The sequence below is a fragment of the Penaeus chinensis genome, chromosome 7 (genome assembly GCF_019202785.1).
Source record: "Penaeus chinensis breed Huanghai No. 1 chromosome 7, ASM1920278v2, whole genome shotgun sequence".
Lineage (NCBI taxonomy): Eukaryota > Metazoa > Arthropoda > Malacostraca > Decapoda > Penaeidae > Penaeus > Penaeus chinensis.
This window is the reverse complement of record NC_061825.1, coordinates 40,822,147-40,834,646: the sequence shown is the minus strand read 5'-3', so window position 1 is coordinate 40,834,646 and position 12,500 is coordinate 40,822,147. Positions and strand designations below refer to the sequence as shown.

At 48.3% G+C, this 12,500-nt stretch overlaps 1 protein-coding gene across 10 annotated transcripts in view; it reads right to left on the bottom strand.

Annotated features, from left to right (window-relative positions):
* The window catches only part of LOC125027353 (serine/threonine-protein phosphatase 4 regulatory subunit 1-like), a 119,019-nt gene that overhangs the window by 33,254 nt on the left and 73,265 nt on the right, over positions 1–12,500 (bottom strand). For all 10 annotated transcript variants that reach the window (XM_047616389.1, XM_047616386.1, XM_047616380.1 and 7 more), the window contains 3 exons: positions 11,347–11,489; positions 10,293–10,439; positions 1,164–1,334 (listed from right to left, as the gene is read on the bottom strand). In XM_047616389.1, coding sequence (XP_047472345.1) covers positions 1,164–1,334; positions 10,293–10,439; positions 11,347–11,489 — 461 coding nt within the window. The remainder of the gene's footprint in view (positions 1–1,163; positions 1,335–10,292; positions 10,440–11,346; positions 11,490–12,500) is intronic.

Here is a 12,500-nt window from a genome sequence, read left to right as displayed (position 1 = left end):
GACGGAGAGAGGGGAGGGAGGAAGGAAGGGAGAGATGAAGGGAGAGATGAAGGGAGAGATGAAGGGAGAGATGAAGGGAGAGAGGAGAAGGGAAGGGAAAGAAGAAAGGAGGGAGGGATTGAGTTAAGGAAGGAGGGAGGAAAGGAGGGAGGAAGGGAGGGAGGGAGGGAGGGAGGGAGGGAGGGAGGGAGGGAGGGAGGGAGGGGTGGAGGGAGGGAGGGAGGGAGGGGTGGAGGGAGGGAGGGAGGGAGAGGGCCTCTCCCGGGTGCTTCCCTGACCTTCCCTAGTGCATCTTTCGGAGTCCGAAAGCCCGCCCGTCGCGAGTTATTGCTGGGGAATTTTTCCTCACCACGCACTCATTCTCCCCCCCCCCCTCTCTCTCTCTCTCTCTCTCTCTCTCTCTCTCTCTCTCTCTCTCTCTCTCTCTCTCTCTCTCTCTCTCTCTCTCTCTCTCTCTCTCTCTCTCTCTCCCTCTCTCTCCCCTCCCCCCCCCTCTCTCTCTCTCTCTGTATTTCTCTCTCTCTCTCTCTCTCTCTCTCTCTCTCTCTCTCTCTCTCTCTCTCTCTCTCTCTCTCTCTCTCTCTCTCTCTCTCTCTCTCTCTCTCTCTCTCTCTCGTGCAAGAGCAGATACCAACACGCACACAATCGCAGGCAAATGTATCAACAACCAACACGTTAAGAGGAAAAAAAAAAAAAAAAAAGTGGAAACAACAAATGATAAAATAACAAGGCAACAGCAGAAGGATTTGAAAAAGGGACAGAGACAAATTACGAGAATAAGTAAGGCATAGAAAACACCCAAAAAAAAAAAAAAAAAAAAAAATACGATCCATGGACTAGATTATCGAACTAAATAAAAAAAAAGGAAAAAAGAAAGAAAAAAAAAAAGAACAAATAAAAATGATGAAAGAACGAGTAACAGCGGTGATGAGAAGGAAATCAGAAGTTTAAAAATCTAGATACATCTACAGAAAATATGATTCCACGTTTAAAGATAAATGTTTTCAGCTCATGTTTCTTACTTACCATTTTCTCCATCTATCTACCCTTTACCTTATCTACCATCATCTATTCATATCGACGACTGTATTTCTGAAGCCTATCTACCTAGACTATTCTCCCCTCTCCATGACCTCTTTAAAAACGTGGGCGTGTGTACTCACCAGGACCTCCTCGGTGGGCTGCGTGCCGACCACGCTGCAGAAGTCGCCGAAGTTGGAAGCGCACACCTTGCGGACCTGGAAGAGGGCGTCGGAGCAGAGGCGCGTGAACCGCTCCAGGAACAGCCGCTCGGTCATCTCCCGCCCGATCAGGGGCGCCATCTTGGACATGAGCTGCGGTGCATAACGGGGATAATAAGGCTCTGTGTGCGGCCGCCCTCTCGCGTAGGCTCGCTCGCTCGCTGCCTACGGACATGCACGCCGGCACGGCCACACTCACGTCAGAAGTCATGCTCGCTCGCTCGCTTGCTCCCGTCCCTTTCTCTTGCCCTTCCCGTTTCCCCTCCACGCCATATAACCATCTATCTTCTACTATAACTCTCACTCACTCACTCACTCACTCTCTCTCTCTCTCTCTCTCTCTCTCTCTCTCTCTCTCTCTCTCTCTCTCTCTCTCTCTCTCTCAAACGCACCTCCGCGATTCATCCAAACAAAAAGCACACAAAAAACAAGGGAAAAAATAAATAAATTACGTCGTTCTACCCCTGCTTCCTCCCTCTCTATTTACACACTTACAACACAAACAACAACAAACCACTCTAACGCCCCCCCCCCCCCCCAGTCCTCTTCTCTTCGTTCTCTTTCCAACATTTTGGAGAGAAAAAATACCTACCACAAAGAATGTATATGTGAGGGTGAGATGGAGAGAGAGAGAGAGAGAGGGGGGGGGGGGGAGGTGAAGTGGGGGACAGAAAGCCTTTTAAATTCGACGAACGTGGATGGAAGGCTAGATAAATGAGTCTCTCTCTCTCTCTCTCTCTCTCTCTCTCTCTCTCTCTCTCTCTCTCTCTCTCTCTCTCTCTCTCTCTCTCTCTCTCGACCATCGCCACCCCGAGAGCGTCCTCACAGGGTCAGGTTCCCAGGTAGTGAGAAAAACAACATAATCTCCCCTCAAGATCGCTCCCCTCCCCCCCCTCCCCCCCCCCCCCCTCCCCTCCTTTCAATGCCTCTATGCTCTGCCGTCTTGCTAGGTGTAAGCATATGCGTAAATACAAAAACAAATAAATTCTCAAGGGACGCCGTGGAGCTCATAACCCCTCAATACGTTCGTGTTTTCTATTCTATTTTTTTTTATTATTTACACCTACCATCACTGACACGTAAAAAAAAAAAAAAAAAAAAAAAAAAAAAAAATGTTATAATTCTGGACATAAGCATTTCACAGGCGCGCGTCAATACAGCGCCTCTTGAAATCTCCTCGCTAACAAGTATCACTCACGACACGTCACTGCTAATTATAGTTGGCACTTACAACTAATTGGCACTGCGACTAACGACTCAACCGTAAGTTCCTCAATAATAGTGAGAATTCATTACCCCGTGATACTTTTTTTTTTTAATTTTTAAAGTGAAGAAATCTTTAATGCAAAGTCTAAGGATATAAATATTCCAGCCTTAAACTTTAGGTAAATGTGATTATAATTGTATATGTACGTGTATGAGTGAGTGAGTGAGTGTGTGAGTGCGTGAGTGAGTGAGCGAGTGCATGAGCGAGCGAGTGAACGCCTATACGTGCAAATCAAAACCCTAAAGAGCCCCGAGCTGTGTCCCTACGAGAACGTACCCCCCCGCCCCCCTTCCCCCGTGCCCCAGGCCATGTCCTCCGGTGCGCGTCTTCTGTCCCTCCGCGTCGTGGTGCCCCGCCGCCCCGCTCATCAAAGCTGGCTGTGATATGACGCAACACCACACATCACACCCACTCTGATAAGCGACGCAGCGTTGGTCTGTGCTCCGTTCTCGCTACTCCTTCAGGCTTCTGGCTCCACGCATGCCCAGTGGGGAGGGGAGGGGGAGGGGAGGATGCATGCATATAAACCACCTTAGTTTAGTTAAATAATATTGATGGAATACGTCTAAATTGCCATTATAATTTCCAACCAACGCCATTACCACCCAGGCCATGTTTCGCCACGTGCAGTGTGCAGGAGGGGACATGTCAATAAGGAGGGTGGGATAGGATAGGGGATAGGGGAGAGGGGAGAGGGGAAGGGGGAAAGGGGAAGGGGGAAAGGGGAAGGGGGAAAGGGGAAGGGGGAAAGGGGAAAGGGAAGGGGGAAAGGGGAAAGGGAAGGGGGAAAGGGGAAAGGGAAGGGGGAAAGGGGAAAGGGGAGGGGGATAGGGGTTAAGGGAAGGGGGAAAGAGGGGAGGGGGGAGGGGGGAAGGGAGAAGGGGAGGGGGCAAGAGGTCAAGAATGCATAACGGAGTCTTATCTTTAATTCAAACTAAAATCTTATATCCTAAAATATAAATTACTGTGCTCTCGCTCTCTCTCGCTCTCTCTCGCTCTCTCTCTCTCTCTCTCTCTCTCTCTCTCTCTCTCTCTCTCTCTCTCTCTCTCTCTCTCTCTCTCTCTCTCTCTCTCTAAAAACTAGTCGTGCGAAGTGATGAGTCGTACTACGGCTTCATCAACCCCTCCTTGCCTAATCCCCCCACCTCCGTCTACCTGCTGCCCCCCCCCCCCTTCCAAAGAAAAAAAAAAATATATAACGACCACGACTCCCAATGTGACACTCCACGTGACAAACAAACAGCGCTTCTGACATCGCCCTTGACACCGCCCCAACGGCACTGGGCCCCCAATGCGACACCCTCCCCCTTTATCTCCCCACTCTCGTTCTCTCGTGACACCCTGGCCAGGAGAGGGGGGAGAGGGGGAAGGGGGGGAGAGGGGGAAAGGGGGGAGAGGGGGAGAAATGTGGCCCTCCTATGATGTGGCGTCACGGCCAGCACACACACACACACACGCACACGCACGCACGCACACACGCACACACACACGCACACGCACACACACACACACACACACGCACACAAGGACACCATGTGGTCAAATGAAGTATGTGGCTCGCGGATGCGCTACATAACAACCTCATCCCCCCCCCCACCCCCACCCCACCCACCCCCATCCCCATCATCTTACCCTTCTATTTGCATCGCGCACCACGTCTTCCTTGCAATGATGAGCGTTGCAAGCCCTGTTGCTACTCTAATTGAAACCCATTGCCTCTCTGATTCCCATAGCGCCCTCTATCTCCCCCTTTGTCTAGGTTCTAGTTGTGGATCTTTTGAAATGGGCAAACTGAAACATACAAGGCGACAAATAAGGGAGAGAAAAAAAAAAAAACACTAAATAAATAAATAAATAAATAAATAAATAAATAAATAAAGGGAGGGAGGAAGGGAGAAAGGAAAGGGGGGGAGGGGGCACCCGTTTTGCTTTTCAGAACTTATTTTCCTGCCTTAATACCATTTAGATTTTTCGCGCAAGCCTTCTTCGCCCCCAGGACAGAGAGTGTACATAGGAGTAATGGGAGAGTAGTAGTAGTAGTAGTAGTAGTAGTAGTAGTAGTAGTAGTAGTAGTAGTAGTAGTAGCAGCAATAATAGTAATAACGAATAAGGAATAGGAGATAGTAAATCTAATGATTGTAGTGGTAGAGGTAGCAACAGTTGCAGTAGTAATAATAATGATAATAATATATAATCATTATAACAGTAATGATAATAAAACTGGTGAAGGGCAACAACATTGTCAACAATAACAAGAATCATAATACTAGAAATGGTCCTGAATCCCATTTAATGAGGAAGACAAATAGAAAACGGAACAAAGAAAGAAAGAAAAGAAAAAAAATACAGCAACGGCGACGGTGCATTTACGGTGGGGAGGGGGGGGAGGGGGGAGGGGAGAGGGGGAGAGGGGGGGAAGGCAGAAGGGAAAGACGGGAATGGAAGAGAAGGAATAAAGGGAAGGAGAAGGCGGGAGTGGGGGGGGGGGGAGTGGGAGTGGGAGGGGGGAGGGGTTGTCCCTTTCGCTGGATTTGGTGCCGAGTTCTCGCTCATCAAAGCTGGCTGTGATATGATGAGCAGCTAATGACATACAACAGCCACTTTGTGAGCCAGGACCCGCACAGCTGCTGCTCTAGAGGGACCCAGGTTACTGGCTTGGCCCCTCCCTCGGACGCAAGCCCGCACGCACGTATGCACGCACGAACGCCTCGGCGACAGCAAATGATAATAAGGATAATAACAATGATAATGACAATAATAATAATAGTAATAGTAACCAATAGTAATGGGGAGTACAATAATAACAACAAAATAAAAAAAGAGAGCGAAAATAATCTTAAAAAAAGAATACACAAAACGAAATACAAAAACATGTTGCTTTATACGGAATAAATAAATGGACATCTTTGCCGAAGACACAGGATCCAAGACCAATACCAAACGAGACTAAACCTCTTTACACACCACCCTGCCCTTGGGCTCTTCGGACGAAAACTCCACGGATATCAACATACACTTGAATAAAACTATCCTTAAATACCGACACAAACCGTCAGATCTTCCTACGTGGCCCGGAAAAAAAAAAAAAAAAAAGTAACAACATACAGACCTCACCCCAAAAAGAAAAGACTATTTCAATCAATCCATACGTCAGTCTATCGACCCATCGCCAACAATAGACACCACCTTAAAAGAAAAGAGGGAGAGAGCTCACCGGAACAAAAAGCAACGGTGGAAATGACAGCGCCATCACCACCATCGCCACTGTCAACGGCATCATCATCATCACCACCACCAGCGGCATCATCGCCACCACCACCAACAGCAACATCATCAGCAACATCACCATCATCGCCATCAGAAGCAAGTCCGACAGCACAGCAGCAGCAACAGCAGCCTCCGCCAGCGTCAAAACTCGTCAAGTAGGCTGTGATATGCTGTGTACTTCACACCACAGCAAACTTAACGGCTTTGCCACTGGCTCGTCTCGACGGAAGACCACCGAACGACGCCGAAAAAAAAATACAGACGACCACGAACGACAGGGAGAGGGAAAGAGAGAGGAGAGGGGGAGGAAGGGAGTGAGTGAGGGGAAGAATGGAGGAGGGGAGGAAAAGGGGAACACATCCAGGGAGATGCAGAACGTTATGAGGGGAGAAAGTAACGAAGTACCTGAAGAATGATTTTTAAGAATAGAAAAAAAAAAAAAAAACATGTTAAAGTAAATGAAAAGGAAAAAAAAAAAAAAAAAGAAGCAAAGAAAATCAAAATGCATCTAACATCCACAAGGGGAAGAAGAGGACGAGAGGTTAGACGTTAGGGAAAATAAGATTATATACGGAGGAGGGGGGGAGGGGGGGAGGGGAATCTTTGTAGGATCTCGCGTTCTATTTTTATCACGTATCCTTTCTTTTCCGCTCCCATCTTTAGCATTCATTCGCCACCCGAGTATACAAAGGGGGGAAAAAATCGTATCTCGGGCCAAAAAATAACACCGAATGAAAGCAGGACCAATCAATAGACAAATAGATCGTGGGATGATGGACGGAGAAAAAAGGGAGAGGGGAAAGAAAGATAAACGGACAGGGGGAAAAGATAAATAACTAAAAAAAGAGAAGAAGAAAAAACAAACGACGTATAAGACCGCTTCGTCGAGGGCAAACCAATGCCAAACTGCCCTCCCCCAAGCCTTCTGCAGGTGGTTCTCCCCGCGAAGACGCCGTGGAGGGTCCTCACAAAACAATGCCGACGCCGAGCTCGAACGCACGAGGCCGGCATGAATATAAACATGAATGGAGACGCGGCGTATAAGCCGTCGGCGTGGAAGGCGTGGGCGTGGAAGGCGTGGGCGTGGAAGGCGTGGGATACAGCACATACACATAATCACCGTAGATGCTGTGGGCGTTGAAGGCGTAGAGGGCATACATGCTGCAGGTGGAGGCGACGCGAGCTCATCAAAGGTGGCTGTGATACGACGTCCATTCTCCGCGTCACACCCACTTTGACGGCTCCCGCAACGCCTCCGGATCGCGCCCGAGGGTACTCAGGCCTCCCGAGGGCGGCGCCGGCGAAGAACAGGAGGACGCGGCTTTGGCTTTCCTTCCATCCTTTACCCTCGTCCTATTCCGTTTCTTCTTCCTTTTTTTTTCATCAATTACCTTTCAGATAGTTTCTTTCTTCTCCGACCACCACCTTCGGTATCCTGTCTTACTCTTACTCCTCCTCCTCCTTCCTCCATCTTACAACGGAGAGAAGAAATCTTACTCTTGCCTCTTACATTTCCTTTCCTCTCCGTCCTATTCCCTCGTTCCATCTTCTTCCCGAGTCGGTTCGCTTCAGGAGGGAAGGTAAGATCTTAAAATATTCTTTGTTTTCTTTTCCGTCTTACTTTCATCTCTTAATCAAACGCCTCTTCAATTCTTACATAACTACGCTTAACACATTTGCGTATCCTTAGCACCTAACTATCATCTCGTTGAAGTTCGTAATTTAAAGATCGGAAAGGGAGAGAGGGAGGGGCGAGGGCAGGGAGGAGGAAAGGAATGAGAAGGAAAGGGAGGAGGAAGAGGAAGAGGAGGAGGAGGAGGAGGAGGAGGAGGAGGAGGAGGAGGAGGAGGAGGAGGAGGAGAAGGTAGATGAAAAGGAGGAGGAGGAGGAGGAGGAAGGGGGGGGGGAAGGGCGGCCCAGAGGGGATCGACAGGGAGGCAGGAGTAGGAATATGCGTGGGTGGAGAGGAGGAAAGGATTGAGGGAAAAGGAGGATTAGGAGGATGAAGAGGAGGAGGAAGGAGGAAGGAGGAAGGAAGAAGAGGAGCAAGGAGGAAGAAGAGGAAGAAGAAGAGGAAGAAGAAGAGGAAGAGGATGAGGATGTGGATGAGGAGGATGAGGAGGAAGAAGAGGAGAAAGAGGAGGAGGGGAAGGACAGCCTAGCGGGGATCGAAAGGCAGGAGTAGGAATAGGCGTGGGAGGAATAACAGGGATAAGAGGTGGGCGGGGTGGGGTGGGGGTGGGGGGGGACAGAGACGCAGAGGAGGGAGAATCGCGGGCGTGAAGATGAAATGATCATCAGTATTCCGCCCACGTGGCCGCCAGGGGAGGTAGGCGGGCGGTCGGCCTAAGCCAAACCACGAGACCAACCCAAGGATCAATACAACCTGACGCCCATTCCCATTCTCGCTCATTCCGCTGTAGCTACGACCCCCCCCCCCCCACCCACCCCCGGCTCATGGGGAGTGAGGTAGGTAGGGAGGTTGGGTGCTCAGTGAGTCAGTGAGTCGAGTCGAGGCGTGAGTTCGTGTGTGTGTGTGTGTGTGTGTGTGTGTGTGTGTGTGTGTGTGTGTGTGTGTGTGTGTGTGTGTGTGTGTGTGTGTGTGTGTGTGTGTGAGAGAGAGAGAGAGAGAGAGAGAGAGAGAGAGAGAGAGAGAGAGAGAGAGAGAGAGAGAGAGAGAGAGATGCCGTGGCGTGCCCCGCTTTCTCTCCTGAGCAGGAAAATAAGGAAAAAGAAACACAGCTTCAGTTCTCCTGCCTAAGCCTAATCACGAGACACTCCCAAAATAAAAACAATGAGAAAAAAATAATAAATACAATAAAAACGCTGTTCAGGTAATCGGCCCCGCCCGCCATCCACAGCAGGTGCCAGAGCGCGGGCGTGGGCGGAGCGAGGGCGGGAAAGGGGCGTCGCGCACCCATCCAGGAGGGAGCGAAAGGGCGGCGGGCCCTGCTCATCAAAGCTGGCTGTGATAGTATAGCGATCAGCGAGCTATGACAAACCAGTTTGATGCCAGAGCCCGCCGCACGAGTCGGCCTTCTCAGCTCCGACGCTCCTCTTCTGCAGGCGGCTCCTCGCTCGCTCGGGCACTCGGCGGGCGCCACGGCCTTTCCTTTCGGCCAACGCTCTTTCTCGTTATCTCCACCTACAGAAAAGGCCGAGTCAAGACCACCGGAGGAAGAAGCTGATGACGACGACGACGACGACGACCACGCTGGAAGAGGCAACGGCGAGCCCCGTGAAAGACAAGGTAGTGAGATGTTGCCATGTCTTACATCTCACTACCCATGTCTTTCACAGCGCCCCCGCCGTGGGTGTGGCGACGCACAGGTCCTTCTTGACATTACGCTAAGACGATCTCACAGAAACACTTCAATGGCGGAGTTATGCAACGGACGCAGGATGGATGCAGGGAACAGAACACGCGATAGAACGAAAGGCATCGTCTATCTACTCATACCTAGGTCGCATCAGAAACAAAACTATCACACACTCGCGTAAAAACACCTTTCTTTTCCCTCGCCTAGTCGACACAAAATAATGAAATCAAAAGAATTTCCCGCCCACTTTACCTAACCAGCTCCTCTTAAGCCACAGCAACGAAAAATGCAAAGGATTTAAAAAGTATCATCTGTTACTTTCCACTGCCATATGCAGATCCCCCGACAAAATATATATATATATAAAAACATCACAAAGTACCAATAACAACTGCAGTGACCGTGTCAATGAAAGCAAAAGTGACAATCATGAACAAACAGCAAAATAGGTCCAAACCAGCCATTCTTTACCGCCAAAAATACGTAATAAAGACAACGCGTAAAACACACAGTACATTTATCCCTAAACACAAACGAGCACACGAAATACACCCTACAAATATCTTATCTTCAATCTGCTTAAAATTCATTAACCCAAAATCCCCCCCCCCTTTCTCCCCTTTCTCATCCCCCCTCCCCCCGTCTTCTACACGTGACTCGGGGAAACCTGACCTGACCTGACCTCGCTTCCCGCTGTCTCTCTCTTTCTCTCTCACGCCCTCATACACATCCGGTTGACCTGACCTGACCCTGACCCTCTCCCTCCTTCCCCACCCTTTTCCCACTTCATTTAACCTCGGGGATATTTGCATATTAATACCATGGGAGGAAGACAATATAACAACCATCTATCCTTACCTAACTTAATCTTACCCTTTTTTTTTTTTTTTTTTTTTTTTTTTTTACATGGTTCATTATATAAAAACAAATGTGACTCATTGGCCACGTCATTACCGTATCTAATACACAAGTAAAACACAAGAAATCAACCTATTTTTAAAAAACCTTATTTTTTCTTCATTGTTTTATTCATATCTTATCCGGCAAAAACAAATCCTTTATATTTTTTTACTCTAAATAATGATCATCTTATCAAATACATCCCCACCCAACGACAAAAATCATCTAGCTTTTTGATCACCACCCTTAAATCTTTTTAACAACAGCAGAGCAACACGAGACTCGGTCGCGACTCACCGCCACAGCCTCTGTCTTGAAGTCGTCCATGGCATCCGGGCAGGTGAGGTCCAGGATGACGGGGCACACCTGATCGTGCACGTCCGAGCGGGACACCAGCTCTTGCTCCAGCAGAACCAGCAGCGCCGCCTGTGACGTCTTGCGAACCTGGCGGAGGGAGGGAGGGGGGACATGAGCGGCTGATGGATAGTGCCGATAGTGATAGCAAACAAAAATAATGCTGCCATCTACAAGTACCATTAGACAATGACAACAACATTGATGATAATGACAATGGATAATGAAACAGAAATACAAAAATAAGCAAATAATCATCTTCAGTGACAGCAAATGGCATAGTACTTGAAAAATCTACGAAAAGAATCAGAAGTATTTGCATTATCACCATTACAATTTCCATTATACAAAGAACTATCGTCTGGGTAGTTATTATTGTTGTCAGTGTTATTAACCACTGCCTGTCTTTCTCCTCTCGATAGCAATACATTTCTTTAAACATCTTCCCTATTATAAGACTCGCGGAACACCCGGGTGCTGGGACGTAATTTCACACGTTAGAAAAATAATAACTAATGGCAATAGCTTTAGTAGCAACAACACTAATTATAAAACTAACAGATAACTAAAGCAATTAAAACAGCAACTACAATAACTACCAAAACGCTGATATCGCCCCCTTCCCTGCCATTTCTCCTTCCTCCGCCCTCCCATCTCCTCTCTCGCCGTTCCTCTTCCTTACAAGCCTACCATTTGCTTTTTCCATTTACCCCTTTCTTCCTATCCTCCTCGTGGTCTCCTTCCTTCCTAATCTTTCTCTTCTCTCTCTTCCCCTTCTCTTTCACCCTCCCCTTCCTCCATCTATCTCCCTTTATACCTCCCCCTCCCTTTCACTCTTCCTTCCTCCTCCTCTCCCCCACCTCCCCATCCCCCCCTCCGCCCTTCCCCCCTTCCCCTCCTACCCCAAACTCTCTCCCACACCCCCACCTGCCCCACCCCACCCCACCCCTCCTCCCTCCCCTCCCTCATCCACCACCACCACCCCCGCGTCTCTTACCTGGTTATTGGGGTCTGTGAGGTACTTAACTACCATGGGCACCAGGTTGTTGGCCACGACCCCGCCCAGGTGTTCCGGGTACTCGTGGCACAGCACCGCGATCTGGGGCACTTGTTCCATGAGTTCCGTCCTCACCGCCGCCTCTGTCGAAGGAACAAGGGGGGGAAACGTTAGAGGGATTGGGCGCCAAGGACCTGCGACATATGAAGGGTTTCAAGTGCCACACGAAAGATGATAATGATAAGTGATAATAACAACTATAATAATATGATAATAATACTAATGACAGTGATAATAACAATGATGATAATAATGCTAGTGATAGTACCAATAATAATACCGATATTAACAATATTAATACCGATATTAACAATAATAATACTGATATTGGCAATAACCATAATAGTAACATAATAACCCTAATCTTAATCTTCAAAATCATAAAAGCAACAACAAAACGCAAAAAGCTAACAACTCAAGCGCAATGCAAGTAGTGATAATGACCATGGACATGATGAAAGCCATAAAAACAGTCCTTAGAGCCACTGCCAAGCGTCGCCGTAAAAGCACAGAATCGGTCTTGGCCAATCCTTGGGGGAAAGCGCTCGGGTATTTGCACGCGGGTAGAACGCAATTGAACACACTTAAGCTCACAAGCACGCACACAGGCAAACATATACACAAGCAAACACACAAGCAAACACAAGCAAACACACACACACATACACTCACACACACACACACACACACACACACACACACACACACACACACACAGACATACACATGATCTGATGCACCTCCGCACTGAGTAGATTAAGCAGTTATGAAAAAAGCTCTACAGCGCACACAGGACACCAATGCTTTCGAAGATAAACGGCAATTAATAAATAATTCATTAGGTAATACCAATATAAATAAACTTCGCTAATAATATATACATAAGTAATCACATTATGAACAAGTGCCGTTGGTAATAAAGTGTCATTCTATGCCTTCTTCCTCTCTCTCTCTCTCCCTCTCTCTCTCTCTCTCTCTCTCTCTCTCTCTCTCTCTCTCTCTCTCTCTCTCTCTCTCTCTCTCTCTCTCTCTCTCTCTCTCTCTCTCTCTCTCTCTCTCCAATGCCCGACGGTCGAAATCACATTGCTTAATTG